This window comes from Podarcis gaigeae (assembly GCF_964106915.1).
Source record: "Podarcis gaigeae genome assembly, chromosome: 13".
Taxonomy (NCBI): Eukaryota; Metazoa; Chordata; class Lepidosauria; order Squamata; family Lacertidae; genus Podarcis; species Podarcis gaigeae.
The window spans coordinates 5,806,669-5,824,882 of NC_139689.1; the positions used below are offsets into that span (position 1 = coordinate 5,806,669).

At 46.4% G+C, this 18,214-nt stretch overlaps 1 protein-coding gene across 1 annotated transcript; it reads left to right on the forward strand.

Annotated features, from left to right (window-relative positions):
* The first annotated feature begins 221 nt into the window (after positions 1-221).
* Positions 222-17,945, forward strand: LOC310828998 (transcription initiation factor TFIID subunit 9-like). The gene is made up of 7 exons (XM_083707135.1): positions 222-327; positions 505-586; positions 4,934-5,070; positions 7,984-8,118; positions 9,181-9,262; positions 10,393-10,506; positions 16,306-17,945. The coding sequence occupies exons 1-7, from the start codon at positions 268-270 to the stop codon at positions 16,470-16,472; spliced, it is 777 nt and encodes a 258-aa protein (XP_083563261.1). The 5' UTR covers positions 222-267; the 3' UTR covers positions 16,473-17,945.
* The last annotated feature ends 269 nt before the right edge of the window (positions 17,946-18,214 follow it).

Sequence of the window (18,214 nt, forward strand, 5' to 3'; positions counted from 1 at the left end):
GCTCTTTAATCAAGTGATTCTTTCGCGGCTACAGTTAACTTTGTCAAAGGAAACCCGGCAGTGCCACCTCCGGACGGAGGAGGCGCTAGTCTTGGGGAAAAGCCCCAACAACCCCTCTATATGTCAACGAGCCAATCGGGCAATCGTAAGAGGGAGAAACTGCCAGGCCCTCGCTTCGTTTTGTTTACTGCGCATGCGCCCATTGGGGCGCGCATGCCCAGTGAGTTGCAGCTGCTCTCTCCGCCCCCCCCCCACCGCCTGGGAGCGATGGCGGCGATGGAGGCGGTGAAGATGGCGTCGCCCAAGAGCGCGCCCAAAGACGCTCAGGTGTGGGGTTGGGAGGGGAGGCGGGGAGAGCGGAGAGGGGCTGCCGGGGACCCCCACCCCCTGGGCTTGCATGGGCTGCAGCTGCAAGGAAAATGGTTGCATTTCCTGCTTGCAGTTTGCAGCCCATAACGGGAATCCCGCCTCTCACGCGCCCTTCTGCTCTCTTGGTTTGCACAGGTGATGGCCCAGATCCTGAAAGACATGGGGATCACGGAATATGAGCCACGGGTTATAAATCAGATGTTGGAGTTTGCATATAGTAAGTTGTCTCCATGCTGTGTGGGGTTTTTGTTTTTTTAATTAAACAAAATGTTGTCTTCATGTCAAAGGTTGGGGTGAATTTGCCCCTGCCAGGTGGGAGTTATATACAGTCATACCTCATGTTGCGTCCTCTTCATGTTACGTTCTTTCAGGTTATGTCCTGCGGCACCCCGGAAGTACCGGAAAGGGTTCCTACCGGGTTTCGCCGCATGCGCAGACGCGCAGAATGACACCACGCGCATGCGCAGACGTCCCGCTGCGGGTTGCGCTCTTTTCATGTTGCAAACGGGCCTCCGGAACGGATCCCGTTCGCAACCAGAGGTACCACTGGGATGCACGTTCGCAACCGCAGCGTTCGCAACCCGCATCCGTGCACGCACAGGTTGCGATCCAGTGCTTCTGCGCATGTGCAAAGCGCGATTTAGCACTTCTGTGCACGCACAACTGCCGAAACCTGGAAGTAACTCGTACTTCCCAACCCAAAAAAAACGCAACCTGAAACGCGTGTAAGATGTTGATAATTGCACAAGGCAAACACACCTTGGGCCTTGAAGCCCTGGTACAAAGTTGTTGTTTAGTTGTTTAGTCGTGTCCGACTCTTTGTGACCCCCTGGACCAGAGCATGCCAGGCACTCCTGTCTTCCACTGCCTCCCGCAGTTCGGTCAAACTCATGCTGGTAGCTTCGAGAACACTGTCCCACCGTCTCGTCCTCCGTCGGTCCCTTCTCCTTGTGCCCTCCATCTTTCCCAACATCAGGGTCTTTTCCAGGGAGTCTTCTCTTCTCATGAGGTGGCCAAAGTCTTGGAGCCTCAGCTTCAGGATCTGTCCTTCCAGTGAGCACTCAGGGCTGATTTCCTTCAGAATGGAGAGGTTTGATCTTCTTGCAGTCCATGGGACTCTCAAGAGTCTCCTCCAGCACCAGAATTCAAAAGCATAAATTCCTCGGCGATCAGCCTTCTTTATAGTCCAGCTCTCACTTCCATACATCACTACTGGGAAAACCATGGCTTTCACTATACGGACCTTTTTTGACAAGGTGATGTCTCTGCTTTTGGTATAAAGTAGCACAGGTGAAATTGGTGAGAGTGCCAGCAGCTAGCAGAGAGAAATTGCTTTCTTCTGAACTTCCCTCTTTACCCAGAAATTTGAGCTCCTGGCAGAACCAACTTTCTGTTGTTATAAGAGTTCTAAGGTCTCAAATGTAGAATACATGTTGATAATTATGTCCTACAGCGACCCAGAAGTACCGGAAAGGGTTACTACCGGGTTAATTGCACAAGGTAAACACGTACATAAGTATATAAACCACATGTCTAAAACGGTACAGGAGAGCAATCCAAAAGCCGTCTTGGCTCTCCCTAAAGACTCTCAATATTTCCTCTGTCTCCTTAACCCCCTTTGCCTGAACAGGTAGGCAGATAGCATTCAGGGAAAGTTCCTGAAGGGATTCCTTTCCTATATATATGAACCTCCTTTCTATTAATTTTGATTGTTTGCTCAGATGCTCTCCACTGAGGGATGTTTGACAGTCATCTTGATTATCATATCAAATGCCAATGTTTTGTATAAACTGTGTCTGGAACTATGTGAAACTTGCCAAATCCTCAGGAATATTGCACCTTGGCTTGCCTGAGCCACAGTAACCTCACTTTAGGTGTGATGTAATTTCTGACAAGGGACGCGGGTGGTGCTTTGGGTTAAACCACAGAGCCTAGGACTTGCCAGTCAGAAGGTCGGCGGTTCGAATCTCCGCGACGGGGTCAGCTCCTGTTGCTCGGTCCCTGCTCCTGCCAACCTAGCAGTTCGAAAGCACGTCAAAGTGCAAGTAGATAAATAGGTACCACTCTGGCGGGAAGGTAAACGGCGTTTCCGTGTGCTGCTCTGGTTTGCCAGAAGCGGCTTAGTCATGCTGGCCACATGACCCAGAAGCTGTACGCCGGCTCCCTCTGCCAGTAAAGCGAGATGAGCGCCACAACCCCAGAGTCTGCAAAGACTGGACCTAATGGTCAGGGGCCCCTTTACCTTTACTAATTTCTGACTGTTTGTGTAGGGGATGTGCTTCTTCTCTGTGCCAAAATGCAAACCTTAAAAAGAGAGGTTTCTTCTTGGTTCTGGGTCTTTCTTACCTCCTTGCAAGGAGGGGAGGGAACTCTGTTGCAACAGAAAAATAAAAGATCTACCTTGCTTTCACTGCCTCCTGCCTCCATCCATTCATCTCTGACCTATCAGGGACTTAGAGGACTCAGTCCCTTGGGGGATTTGGGCAGCAAAAGCCAACCCACCTCTATTTTTTCTATATCACCCCCAACTTGGATGGCTTTAACAGAGGATTAGAGGATAATAAGGCTTCCAGTGGCTGCTGTGGGCTGCCTCCACTTTCAGAGGCACTTTCTGAACCAGTGTTAAGTGTCAGGATGCTGTCAGCGGCTCCTGGCTGGTTGCCCAGGAAAGTATAGAGACAAGGAAAAGTTTCTTACAGACTTTTTTCATTTCAGTCTTTGCAGAGAAAGGCTATAGAACCCAGCCTCTTAGATAAGAATAAGAATAAGAATAATTTATTATTTATACCCTGCCCATCTGGCTGGGCTTCCCCAGCCACTCTGAGTGGCTTCCAACACAATACAGTGGTACCTTGGGTTACATACGCTTCAGGTTACATATTCTTCAGGTTACAGACTCCGCTAACCCAGAAATAGTACCTTGGGTTAAGAACTTTGCTTCAGGATGAGTACAGAAATCGTGCTCCGGCGGCGCGGCAGCAGCAGGAGGCCCCATTTGCTAAAGTGGTGCTTCAGGTTAAGAACAGTTTCATGTTAAGAACGGACCTCCGGAACGAATTAAGTACTTAACCCGAGGTATCACTGTATTAAAATACAGTAATGCATAATGGATAATGGTGTTGTCGCTTGTGAATCTCGACCCCCGTCTCTCCCACTTCCTCATTTGTCATCATGCCCTCTGCCTTTGAGCTCCGTCTCTCCTACTTTTAAAGCTCGCCGGGTTCTGGGAGATGGAGGGTCTGGGATGCTTTCTGATGACAACGCGTCAGCCAGGTGTCGCTCTGACTCTCCCATGATTTGCCAACTTTCCCCCTCATCTGACTCTTAGCTGTGACCTCCCTCAAACCCCTGTTGTAAATCTCTACTGTCTTCTTTCTCCTCCTCCCTGGAAGGGTCAGGATGGGGAGGCGGTCTCCGCCATTCCTCCTCTGCCCAGTCCCTGACAATTAAGAATGGGCCAGGGGCTTGGCACATTTTGCACCTGGCTATCTGCCACTTGCGACCAAGTGAAGATGCCTGGGGGCCAGAATGGTGCCTGATGTCTCCACCATCTGGAGGTGCATGCCTGGGGATCCTTGGATCGCAACTGTTTTCGCACACTAATCCCCTATCCTGTAATAATAATAATAGTAGTAGTCGTAATAATAATAATAATAATTTATCATTTGTACCCCACCCGTCTGGCTCGGCTTCCCCTACTCTGGGTGGCTTCCAACAAAGATTAAAAATACATTAAAATGTCACACATTAAAAACAGGGCTGCCTTCAGATGTCTTCTGAATGTCAGGTAGTTGTTTATCTCTTTGACATCTGACGGGAGGGCATTCCACAGGGCGGGCGCCACTACCGAGAAGGCCCTCTGCCTGGCTTCCTGTAGCTTTGCTTCTCGCAGTGAGGGACCCGCCAGAAGGCCCTTGGAGCTGGACTTCAGTGTCCGGGCAGAACGATGGTGGTGGAGACGCTCCTTCAGATATACTGGGCCTTTGAGGCCATTTAGGGCTTTCAAGGTCAGCACCAACACTTTGAATTCTGTAAGGAAACGTACTGGGAGCCAATGTACCGGTAGGTCTTTCATGACCAATGTTATGTGGTCTCAGCAGCCGCTCCCAGTCCCCAGTCTGGCTGCCGTATTCTGGATTAGTTGCAGTTTCCATGTCACCTTCAAAGGTAGCCCCACGTAGAGCGCATTGCAGTAGAATTCTACCCATTATATATTATCTAAACAATCAGAAGTGAGTTTCAGGAACCAAAAAGTCGTATTGAAAAATACGGTTTTTGAGCCATCGGGCCCCAAAAATGGCAACTAGACATTCTGTTTTGGCAACTGTAATCCTGGTTTAAGGAGCCGTTTGGTGCCCAGCTTATATATCTGAGTTTCTATCACTGTTCTGAACATGGATTTGTGGGGAATCGCAAGTGTTGTCCTCAGGTCCTGCGTATGGGTTTCCCAGAAGAGGCGCCTTGTTGGCTGCTGTGTGAACAGGATACTGGGCTAAATGAGCCTTTGGCTTGATCCTGCAGGCCGCTCTTACGTTCTTGCATTCTGGCTTTTACTTTCTCACAGGATATGTGACAACCATCTTGGAAGATGCCAAAATTTATTCCAGTCACGCAAAGAAGTCGAGCGTCGACGCAGACGATGTGAGGCTGGCTATCCAGTGCAGGACGGACCACTCATTCACTTCGCCGCCACCCAGAGATGTATGTTTTAACTGTTTTTAATTATCCTTTAATTGTTATTATTATTACCTTATGTGTAAAGGGCCTTGAGATGGCAGTTTGAAAGGCGATTAATACATCAGTGATGTTTTAATACATTAATGGCTTTAGAACTTTCTAAAGCATCATGTGATATGAAAGGGAAGAATTATTATTATTCATTTAAAGCCATACACAAACATAAAAGGTAAAGGGACCCCTAACCATTAGGTCCAGTCGTGACCGACTCTGGCTCATCTCGCTATATTGGCCGAAGGAGCCGGCCTACAGCTTCTGGGTCATGTGGCCAGCATGACTTAAGTCGATTCTGGCGAACCAGAGCAGTGCACGGAAACGCCGTTTACCTTCCCGCCGGAGTGGTATCTATTGATCTACTTGCACTTTGACGTGCTTTCGAACTGCTAGGTGGGCAGGAGCAGGGACCGAGCAACGGGAGCTCACCCCATCGCGGGGATTCGAACTGCCGACCTTCTGATCAGCAAGTCCTAGGCTCTGTGGTTTAACCCACAGTGCCACCCGCGTCCCCTATACACGGGCATAGCTCTGTGCAAAATTAACGTGAGCAGGGTAGACAGGGCGCTGGGATGTGTTTGGAAGGCAAGCGAGGCCATCGCCTTGCTCAGGCTAAGCTGGTTGCAAGCGCCTGGTGTAGATCACCTGGGAGCCACATATATATGATTCTGGGTCCTATTATGGAAGGAAGGTGGCAGGTAAACAATATCTAACTAAACAAATACAAGGCCCCAGGGAGGAAGAAGAAGAGAGGCTAAGGCCCCGTCCACACCTTGCATGTACCACGCTGCGATAGCACTTTAAACAGTGTTGACTCCCCTCTCAAAGAATTCTGGGAGGTGCAGTTTGTTTGGAGTTGTTTGGAGAGCTCTTTTTCCCCTTGCAGAGATACGGTTTTCAAATAATAGTTCAGTGAGGGGAACAGGGGCATCTTAACAACTCTCAGCACCCTCAAGGCCAAGAGTTAGCTCAGTTGGTTAGAACGTGGTGCTGATAACGCCAAGGTCACGGGTTCGATTCCTGTATGGGCCACCTTCCTATTCCTGCATTGCAAGGGGGTTGGATTAGATGATCTTTGGGTTCCTGCATCCAGCTATGCAGTTCTGTGATACTTACGTACTTAACAAACTTCAGCTCCCAGAATTCTTTGGCGGAATTCATGGCTGTTTGATGTGCTTTAAACGTACAGTGGTACCTCAGGGTACATACGCTTCAGGTTACAGACTCCGCTAACCCAGAAATAATGTTACAGATAGGTAGCCGTGTTGGTCTGCCATAGTCAAAACAAAAAAAATTCCTTCCAGTAGCACCTTAAAGACCAACTAAGTTTGTTCTTGGTATGAGCTTTCGTGTGCATGCACACTTCTTCAGATACACTGAAACAGAAGTCACCAGACCCTTCTATATAGTGAGAAGGTGGGGAGGGGTATTCCTCAGAAGGGTGGTGGGAATGGGTGATTGGCAGGTAGCTGTGATGAGCCTGTTGACGACTCTTAACGACTGCAATAGGTCTTACAGGAAAAAGCAAGGGGTGAGAAGGTGAAAAATGGCTTTGTCATGTATAATGAGATAAGAATCCAATGTCTTTGTTCAGACCAGGTCTCTCCATGGTTTTAAGTTTGGTGGTAAGTTGCAATTCAGCAGCTTCTCTTTCCAGTCTATTTCTGAAATTCCTTTGTAGTAAAACAGCTACTTTGAGATCTTGTATAGAATGTCCTGGGAGATTGAAGTGTTCTCCTACTGGTTTCTCTGTCTTGTGATTCCTGATGTCAGATTTATGTCCGTTTATTCTTTGGCGTAAGGTCTGGCCTGTTTGTCCAATATAGAGAGCTGAAGGACACTGTTGGCATTTGATGGCATACACAATGTTAGACGATGAGCAATTAAATAGTCCCGAGATGGTATGTGTGATGTTGTTGGGGCCAGTAATGGTGTTGTCCGGGTGTATGTGGCAGCAAAGTTGGCATGTGGGTTTATTGCAGGCTCTGGTGCCAGTGTCCGTGTTAAGTCTGGTTGTAGTATTATTGTGGGTTAGGAGTTGTTTAAGATTGGGTGGCTGTCTGTAGGCAATGAAAGGTCTTCCTCCCAGAGCTTGAGAAAGAGAACTGTCATTGTCCAGGAGAGGTAATTTGTCCAGAAATAATGCTTCAGAACAGAAATCGTGCTCTGGCGGTGCAGCGGCAGCTGGAGGCCCCATTAGCTAAAGTGGTGCTTCAGGTTAAGAACAGTTTCAGGTTAAGTACAGACCTCCGGAACAAATTAAGTACTTAACCTGAGGTATCACTGTACGCTGTCAATGTGGCCTAGATGTGGACCAGCACTTTGTGATTTCCCCCTTCACCAGTGTGGTCGGTGCTGCGGAGGAATTTGAGAGGAGCTTAGCTGCAGAGTTCCTGCTTTGCATGCAGAAGGTCTTAAACTTAATCTTTGGCATCTCTTCCAGGTCTGGCTGGTTGAGACCCTGGCCTGAAACCCTAGAGCAGTGTTTCCCAACCTTGGGCCTCCAGCTGTTTTTGGACTACAATTCCCATCATCCTTGACCACTGGTCTTGCTAGCGAGGGATGATGGGAGTTGTAGTCCCAAAACAGCTGGAGGCCCAAGGTTGGGGAACACTGCCCTAGAGCAAGCACAGGCAAACTCGGCCCCCCAGATGTTTTGGGACTACAACTCCCATCATCCCTAGCTAACAGGACCAGTGGTCAGGGATGATGGGAGTTGTAGTCCCAAAACATCTGGAGGGCCGAGTTTGCCTATGCCGGCCCTAGAGAGCTGCAGCTTCCAATCAGAGAGCCCAATACTGAGCTTGCTGGACCAATGACTTGGTATTCAAGGTACCTTCCTCTGTTCTTATTACTTCTTTTTTTTTCCTTCCTTGGAAAAAGTTTTTGCTAGATATTGCGAGACAGAAGAACCAAACGCCGTTGCCTCTGATAAAGCCGTACTCGGGCCCAAGGTTGCCGCCGGATAGATACTGCCTCACAGCGCCAAATTACAGGCTGAAGTCTTTTCAGAAGAAGGTAAGGAGCCTACCCAAAATGAAGAGTCTGTCTGCCACACACTCTCCCGGCTCATTGAACCCTGTAGCCTCTCCAGCTTCCGATATCTCCTCCTCCTAGTCTTCTTCCTCTGTCTCCGCCCCCCCCCCCCCCGTTTAATTAACGTTCTTATGTCACATATGTATACATTATCATATTACACTACAGGGCATATTATAATATAATTTCCAACATGGATACAAAATTTATATACCAAATTTATGTACCCAAAGAAAGAAAAAATAAAAAACAAAGTCATAAAGCTATTGCAAAATACAGTGGTACCTCGGGTTACATACGCTTCAGGTTACATACGCTTCAGGTTACAGACTCCGCTAACCCAGAAATATTACCTTGGGTTAAGAACTTTGCTTCAGGATGAGAACAGAAATCGCGCGGCAACAGTGGGAGGCCCCACTAGCTAAAGTGGTGCTTCAGGTTAAGAACAGTTTCAGGTTAAGAACGGACCTCCGGAACGAATTAAGTACGTAACCAGAGGTACCACTGTAATATTTGTACCAACACTACAGATTTCCTGTCAATCTCATTGTATATCCTTTTCCTACAAATGAATGTACTCTTATTATTATATATTTCTTTACATTTTATCTAATGCATTCGTATATCAATATATACCCTTAATCTTATTTCTCAACTCAATTTCTCTCTGTCACTCAAATGCTAGCATAGATAGCGAACCTTTACTATATTTTTGAACATATGTCTTATATCTATCCCATTTCCCCATAAATGTTTGTTTTGAGTTGCCTCTCAGGCTATTTGTCAACTGCGCCATTTCAGCAAATTCTTGTCGTTTGTTATACCAGTCCATTATCGTCTTCTTCCTCTGTCTGCTCAACGTCATCTCACCACCGTTCCCGGTCTCTGAGCCTTTTCCCCCTGGGGTTTCCTTCCACCATCCCTCCGCGTCCAACCAGCCTATGACACAGTATTACTGAATGCACAGCCATCCCTTTTAAAACAGGCCGTTTTCTGAGCCAGTGACCCTGAATGACCTATTTATTGGGTGCTGCTTTGTTCCAGCTGACTTCCTCTGCGGCACGGATCACGGTGCCACGACTGAGCGTCGGCGCCGTCACCAGCAGGCCCAGCACACCGACGTTAGGCAAGTTTCAGCTTCTGATTCTGTCGAAGGCTATTTGACTTTTAGAGGACATCTGAAGGCAGCCCTATTTAGGGAAGTGTTTAATGTTTGGTGTTTTGTCGTGTTTTTAATATTCTGTTGTGAGCCGCCCAGAGTGGCTGGCTGGGGGAAACCCAGCCAGGTGGGTGGGGTTGTTGTTTAGTCGTTTAGTCGTGTCCAACTCTTCGTGACCCCCTGGACCAGAGCACGCCAGGCACTCCTGTCTTCCACTGCCTCCCGCAGTTTGGTCAAACTCATGCTGGTAGCTTCAAGAACACTGTCCCACCATCTCGTCCTCCGTCGTCCCCTTCTTGTGCCCTCCATCTTTCCCAACATCGGGGTCTTTTCCAGGGAGTCTTCTCTTCTCATGAGGTGGCCAAAGTCTTGGAGCCTCAGCTTCAGGATCTGTCCTTCCAGTGAACACTCAGTGCTGATTTCCTTCAGAATGGAGAGGTTGGATCTTCTTGCAGTCCATGGGACTCTCAAGAGTCTCCTCCAGCACCATAATTCAAAAGGGTGGGGTATAAATAATAAATTATTCTACATTTAAAGCGCTCTTATTCCACTTTAACCAGCCATGGCTTCCCCTAGATAATCCTGGGGAGCGTAGTTTGTTGCTGAGAGTTTTTTGGAAGCCCTAATTTCCTTCATGGCAATATAATTCCCAGAGCTTCCTAAGAAGAGGTTAAACCACTCTGGGAATTCTAGTTCTGTGAGGGGATTAGGAGTCGGACACGACTAAACAACAACAAACAATTCTCGGCACCCTTAACAAACCACAGCTCCCAGAATCCTTTGGGGAAGAAGCCGTTACTTTAACGTGGCACCATCGTGCTTTAAATGTATAGTTCCAATGCGTCCTATGGCTGTTGGATGATAGTCAAAATAAGAAGACGACTGATAAAACACACATAGCAAGAGAAAAGGGGGGAGAGGTAAACAGCAGTTCCTGAGGGAAGCCATGACTGTTAAGCGATAAACTGCTTTATATGCATAATACAGATGGAGCCTTATTCTTCATGTTTTTGACTGGCAACCCCCTGTATGTCACCTTGGATTTAAAAACAACGGCTTTCTGCTTCGAAACTGAATCCTGGTTGTGTGAATTTCAGGAACTCCTTCGGCACAGACGGTGTCCGTTTCAACGAAAGTTGGCACTCCCATGCCTCTGACCGGTCAGAGATTCACGGTGCAGATCCCAACCTCCCAGACCTCCGTAAAATCAGGTGAGAGCAAGCCATGCCGCCAGGTGTTACAGCTGCAAAGCTTTTCCTCGAATGGGGGAACCGGGACTCTGCTGTACAAAAGCTGAACCTTTTGGCAGGTGTGAAAAGTGTGAGCTCAAGTGTAAGGTAAAGGGACCCTTGACCGTTAGGTCCAGTCGCGGACGACTCTGGGGTTGCGGCGCTCATCTCGCTTTACTGACCGAGGGAGCTTCCAGGTCATGTGGCCAGCATGACTAAGCTGCTTCTGGCGAACCAGAGCAGCGCACAGAAACGCCGTTTACCTTCCCGCTGGAGTGGTACCTATTTATCTACTTGCACTTTGACGTGCTTTCGAACTGCCAGGTTGGCAGGAGCAGGGACCGAGCAACGGGAGCTCACCCCGTCGCGGGGATTCGAACCACCAACCTTCGGATCGGCAAGCCCTAGGTTCTGTGGTTTAGACGACAGCGCCACCCGTGTCCCTTGATCTCAAGTGTGCCCTCTCTTTATTTGCAAGGTTTGGAGGGGGGCTGTTTGTGCGTGTTCCACCTCGCACCCTTATGTGGCAAACTCCTGGAGAAGAATGAGGGGTAGGGGCTGTTGTGTTAGGATCTGATTTTTTTCCGCAGGGCCTGCAAGAAAGAGCTGTTCCGCTTGGCCTTTGGTTTGGACTCAGTCTGACCCTTATGTTTCCCTCCCTTTATGTGATCTATGGGTTACCGTATTTTTCGCTCTATAGGACGCACCCGACCATAGGACGCACCTTGTTTTAGAGGGGCAGAACAAGAAAAAAAAATTCTCCCCCTCTCTGCTCATCGCCCCTTCAGCGAAGCAGGAGGAGAAACGGAGCCCCTTCCATTTCTCCTCCCGCTTGGCTGAAGGGGCGCTGCACAGCTCTCCCTCTCTGCTGAAACTGGGAGAGTCTTGCTCTCCCGGCTTCAGCAAAAGGAACCCGAAGCCTCCAGAGCACGAAAGGAGGACTCCCTCCGCGTTTCAGAGGCTTCACGTTGCTTTCGCTGAAGCTAAGGAGCCTGCATTCGCTCCATAGGACGCGCACACATTTCCCCTTAATTTTTGGAGGGGGAAAAGTGCGTCCTATATAGCGGAAAATATGGTACTTTTAAAATGAGGCTGCATTTTAAATTGCATTTTAACCTGCATTTTAAATTGTTTTATTTTTACTTTTCCCCTATTATGTTTTTTTACTGTAATTTTTACTAGTGTTAGCCGCCCGGAGCCCAGCTCTGGCCGGGGAGGGCGGGGTATAAATAAAATTTATTATTATTATTATTAGGCAAGTAGCTCACTGCCAAGCAATCCGCCAGCTTTCAGCTAGGCCAACCTACCCATCTTCCTTCTTGCAACTGGTCAGAGCAGGCATAGGCAAACCCGGCCCTCCAGATGTTTTGGGCCTACAACTCCCATCATCCCTAGCTAACAGGACCAGCGGTCAGGGATGATGGGAGTTGTAGTCCGAAAACATCTGGAGGGCCGAGTTTGCCTATGCCTGGGTCAAATGGTGGCTCTTCTTATCATTGGCTTTGATTCATCCTACTGCTGGTCTCTGTGCTTCTTGCCTTGCCAGCCCCAGTGGGCGCTGGCCGCTGCTGAGAATAGGGATGGGCAGACCATTTTCTTCTCTTGAACCTAAGGCAGAGGAGCTGTTGCGAAGGCTGACATCCCTTTCTAGCTAGAGGACGAAACCCAATACCTGTGCCACCTTCTTGGAGGGTAGGCTATTGGGTTGTTGTTCATATTTTTATTAGGTATTTTGTGGTTTTATACAGTCATACCTCGTGTTACAGCCGCTTCAGGCTGCGTTTCTTCGGGTTGTGGACCGGCGAGACCCGGAAGTACCGGAACGGGTTACTTCCGGGTTTCGGCGCTCACGCATGCGCAGAAGCACCGAATCACAATCCGTGCATGCGCAGACGCAGGTTGCGAACGCTGCGGGTTGCCTACATGCATCCCGCACGGATCACGTTCGCAACCCGAGCGTCCACTGTACAGTGGTGCCACGGGTTACGTATGCTTCAGGTTACAAACTCCGCTAACCCAGAAATAGTGCTTCAGGTTAAGAACGCTGCTTCAGGATGAGAACAGAAATCGTGCTCCGGCGGTGCGGCAGCAGCAGGAGGCCCCATTAGCTAAAGTGGTGCCTCAGGTTAAGAACAGTTTCAGGTTAAGAACGGACCTCCAGAACGAATTAAGTACATAACCCGAGGTACCACTGTATCTTGATTTTATTCTGTGGACCGCCCCAAGTCCCCCGGGTATAGGGCGGTATATAAATTCAATAAATAATACAGTCCAACTTCGGTTGTTGAACGTAATCCATTCCGGAAGACAGTTGGACTTCCGCAACGTCTGACGACCGAAAACTGAAAGTGGAAGCCTCAGTACAGTAGGGCAGGGGTTGCCAGCTTCCAAGAGACTGCGATCTACTCACGGAGTTAAAGACTGGCAGTGATCTACCCCCTTTTTTAGGAAGGAGAAAGGCCTGTTTCTTTGGTGTTCAGGTCAAAGTTGCTGAGTTTTTTTTAGGGAGGAGAAAAGCCCCGTTTTGAGAGGGGATGCAGGGCAAAAGTTTTGAGGTTTTTTTTAGGGGGAGCCAAACTTGTTGAGCTTCTTTGGGGGGAGGCAGTGATCTACCACAGACGTCCAGTGATCTAACGGTAGATCACGATCTACCTGTTGTACGTGCCTGCAATAGGGAAACGCAAAACGGAAGCTGCGAAGCACATTTGGCTTCCGAAAATCGTTTGAAAACCGGAGCAGTTACTTCCGGGTTTTCAGCGTTCGGGAGCCGAAATGTTCAAAAATGGAGCTGTTCAAGAACCGAGGTAATAATAATAAAAAGTGCAGCTCTACACGTCCTGAGAAACGCTCAATGAAAAAGGTTGATGGAAGTTTATTGGCTGAGAATAATGGCTGTTGGGAAAGCCATTTTCTTGGGTTCCACAGGCCTGCAAAGTCCACAGGTTTTCTATAGAGGCATCCCCTCTCCTTAACTTCACATATGTTTAGAAATTTAGTCACCTTCACAGAGCAAATCATGCCTATCTTATCAGAGCTGCATTCCTCTGTGCGAAAAACAGGGTGTTTACTCTTCACCCAGCTGCCTCAAGGCTGTTCTGCAAAAAATATTTCCGGCGCATCCTTAACTCAGTCTGGATAGAGGGAGCCAGCTGGTCTCCTTACACTGAAGCTGAACGTTGGAAGATTCAGGAGAGATTAGGAACAAAGTACTTCTTCGCAAAGCACACAGCTGCAACTATGGCACTTTCTGTCATTAATTCTACTCAGTATTGATCCACAGCAAAACTCCGACGTACAGTTAGCAGAGCAAAAACTTAAAACACTTTGCAGGATTCCCCCCAAAATAGACGAAAGGCAATTAATATTTCATCCAGCAGAGCTTTATTGCTACTTAAGGCAAATGAGCATAATGGTCACAAATCCAATACGTTCAGGATTGGCACCGTCCATAAGAAATCCAGTTGCAGCAGACTTAACTTAAGCATACAGTAACTTATAATAAGACTAAACCTTAACACTGTATAGAGAATTGGCAGAGCTGATTGGGAGAATCAAAAACCAGCGTGACCGAGCTTTCCAAAAAGACTGGAGTAAATTTGTACAATATTTGAAGGATAATTGAAAAACAATTAACAACACTAGCAGAGTTGTTATGAAAAGACCTGTAACAATGATTACTGCCTTTTTATATTTACTGAGAATTTGTGATAATTGAAATAAGTGAAATGCAAATTGGAAGAGGTACAAATGCTAGGATATAGAAATGAATTATGAAAACCATGAGGCGGGAGGGAGGGAAGTCGATTAGCTCATATGAGCAAAGAATTAAGAAATACGGATGTATTTAAATATTATAAAATGGAAATTTAATAAAATATTTTTTTAAAAAAAACCCCACTGTATACAAAACACCACACCAGAAGGAAGAGAGATAGAAAGAGAAAATGTGAGACCCAAACTCCTTCTGGCCTTGTTATTATAGTCAGCAAGACCTTGGCAGAAAGATATAACAGAACCAGTTTCAGCCAGCTGTACTCTGCTTCTTTGAAGGAATAACTGAAAACATAACAAAGCTTCAGTTTGTCTCTTTCACGCAGAGAAAAGATCTCAGAACCCTCTTGAATTAATTAGAATAGGAAAGATCTCTACACATCAGATCAATATTTTTTTCTTTTCTTTTACTTTATTTTCAGTGCAGAATTACAACAAAAATTACAAACATAAAATCCAAAAAGAAAAAGGAAAAACAAAACAAAAAGAACAAAAAACAAACCTACAAAGAAAATCATACCATCATAGCAAACTTTACATACATAAACACATGCACATTGACTTCCTTCCTCTGTTTTGAGGCTTCAAAATTTTTAATCGTTCTGAATTGTTGTGTCTAATGTAAATTACCTCGTATCTTTATACCTTTTGCACCTTTCCCCCCCAATTTCTTTAACCCTACAAAGCTTCATTCATTACATACCAATATATTTACTCCAGAACAATGTTTTTTTTTCATGTATTCTTTGACACAATCCCATTCTTCTGCTGATTTTTGGTCCCATTGCCCCCTTAAGAATGCTGTAAATCTTGCCAAATTTTATATATTCACAAAGTTTAATTTGCCATTCTTTTCTTGATGAGGTCCCGTCCCCCCAGCTTTTTGCTATGAGCATCCTGGCAGCTGTCGTTGCATAGAGGAATACTTTCCTTTGATTGCCTGGAATATCAATATTTTCTGTGCCAAGAAATGCAAACTGACACTTGTTTCCGCGTGTGGCGGTGAGGACCAACAACCTAGATGGATTTGAAAGAGGGTTAGGCAAATTCAGGGAGGAGAGGGCTGTGCTTGTGTCTCTTCTGAATGCTAGCTGCAGAGGGGGCAATTCTACCCAGGTTCTTGCTGGTTTGCCATAGGAAACCAGTTGGCCACTTTGAGAACAGGGTGCTTGACTAAATGCTCCAATAGACTGATCCAGAAGCCAGACTCTTAATGTTCTTACAAGACCTGGAAAGCGAAGCAGCAAAGTAAGTCTGCTGCAACTGGATTTCTTATGGACAGTGCCAATCCTGAATGTATTGGATTTATGACTATTATGCTCATTTACTTTCAGTAGCTGTAAAGCTCTGCTGGATGAAATACTAATTGCCTTTCGTCTATTTTGGGGGGGAATCCTGCTTGCCCCTCCCACTTCCTAGCTATAATAATTCGTGCAGCTGCCAATAAATTTGTGAGCAAGTCCTTCATAGCCTGTGAACCTTCCACCCCATCGTAAATCGATAATCATTATGCCTCTGGACTTTTGATCAGCTTTAACCCAGTGGTTTCTGTTATCTCCTTAAACACCCTTTGCCAAAAAAACTGTACATGTGTACACCCCCACATGTGAACGTAATTCCCTGTTTCCTGGCATCCCCTCCAACATAGCACCGAGTATTTCTTGTTTATTTGATTTAATCTGACTGGTGTTAAATACCATCTCCAAACTAATTTACAATAATTTTTTTATTCTTATAGGCAACATTATCAATGTACATTTCTCCCATATTTCCCCCAGCTTTGACTGACGGACGGACGGACGGACGGACGGACGGACGGACTGACTGACTGACTGACTGACTGACTGACTGTCTCTGTCTGTCTGTCTGTCTGTCTGTCTGTCTGTCTGTCTGTCTGTCTGTCTATCTATCTATCTATCCCTCCATGTATCCATCTATCTTTCTTGACTTTTGGCATACAGATAGGCACTATAACTATCTAACAAATATCCTTCCCTTTCTCCTCCTCAGCGACTCCAACTACCCCCACGGTCCAGAATGTGCTGATCAACCCCTCCCTGATCGGGTCCAAAAACATCCTCATCACCACCAACATGGTGTCGTCGCAGGGCAGCTCTGGCGAGGCGAACACTTTGAAGAGGAAGCACGAGGAAGACGACGACTACGATAACTTGTGAAAGGGAACGCTCACCTTTTTTTGCCTTAGTTGTGGCGCTTCCACCTCTCCCTCGCCAGAGGCCTTCAAGAATGGAGGGGACGGAGGGGCAGAAGACAAGCAGATGGCTCTACTCTCCCAGTTGGCTACAGTCTAGCTGCAGTGGACCCAAACTGGGACCGATGGGAGCTTAGATGGAAAACATGTGGAAGCCACTAGATGGTGGAAGGCTTAGCCCAGGAGCTTTGGAAGAAGTTGATTGTCCTCCTGGCATAGCCCATTCCTCCGATCTCTCTTGGAATTAAAAGAAGCAGCACCTGTTCATCTGTTCTGGTGGTACTCTTTTTTCCTACATGTCTTTCTTGGGTGGGGGTTGCGGGGGGAAGAGTGCAGTTTTTTCTTCTTTCAAATAATTTTTATTAGTTTTTACATCTATTTTCTTTGCGTAACATCATAACAGCCTTTTCCCAAAGAATAAAACATTTGGCTCCATGAGCCTGTGACTTCCCTCCTCCCGGACTAGTGGTTTTCAAACTTAAACTCTATACCTTGCATTTTCCTCTATTTCTTATTCCTGCTAAATCTTACCCTTACATAATTCCTTACTTAACTACAATAAGTAATAAATGTATCCTTACAAAGTTTCCTGTAACCTTACTAGCGATGTTAATTGTTTACAGTTGTCCTTCATATATAACATGAATTTGTTCCAGTCTTTCTAGAAAGCCTGGTCCTGTTAGTTCCGGACTTTTCCCCGTCAGTTTCGCCAATTCTGCACAGTCCATTAATTTCATCTGCCACTTTTCTTTCGTTGTTAAATCTTCTTACTTCCATCTTTGGGCTAATAACGTTCTTGCCGCTGTTGTCGCATATAAAAACCCTGTTTTATCCTGCTTACATGTTTCTCTACTTACTATACCTAATAGGAAAGCTTCTGGGTTTTTTTTAAAAAAGTATATTTCAACATTTTTAAAAGTTCATTATAATACATTTCCCAGAAAGCTTTCACCTCCTTACAAGACCACCACATATGGTAAAAGGTTCCATCTTTTTCTTTACATTTCCAACATAAATTGATCTATACATTTTTGCTAATTTCACTGGTGTTGGGTACCATCTATACATCTTTTTCATAACATTTTCTTTAAGCGAACTGCAAGCAGTGACAGTGCTGTTTTGACAAAGCTGGTTCTGGAGGCAATCTGGTTTCACGTTGCCAAGGAGTGTGTGATGGAAAAACACCTGCGTCTCAAGCTGCCCCCCTCATTAGAAATACTGAGTGGAAGAATAACATCATTACACCCTTTGCTTTGGAGAGCTGTGTGTGTGTGATGAGTTCAATACAATATATATTTAATATACATGTGGGAAATGGGGGGAAAGCAGATTTCCCTCTCCATTTTTGTGTGTGATTGTTATTTTCCCAGCCTCGATATTCTTGAAAACCTCCTCGCCATGTAATACCTGTTCTAGTAAACAAAGCTTTTTTTCAGAATGGATTAATCAGTTCTGTTTTTATGCAGCTGGGTTAAAAAGGACTCGGTCGATTCAAGGTCATAGCCCTGTTTTGCAATTGGGCTAATAGGATCTAATGTAGCAGTTAACAATACAAATTAATTTTAATGCTTGCTGTTCTTTGGCAATCACTCATAGCCAAGTAATATTGTCTTTCATAAACACGGTTTTAACAGTGAGTCCGCAAGTGACTGTGGAGGCCAATTCTGGACCCACGCGTCCTTCCACAGTGGGGACATAGGTTTCCCG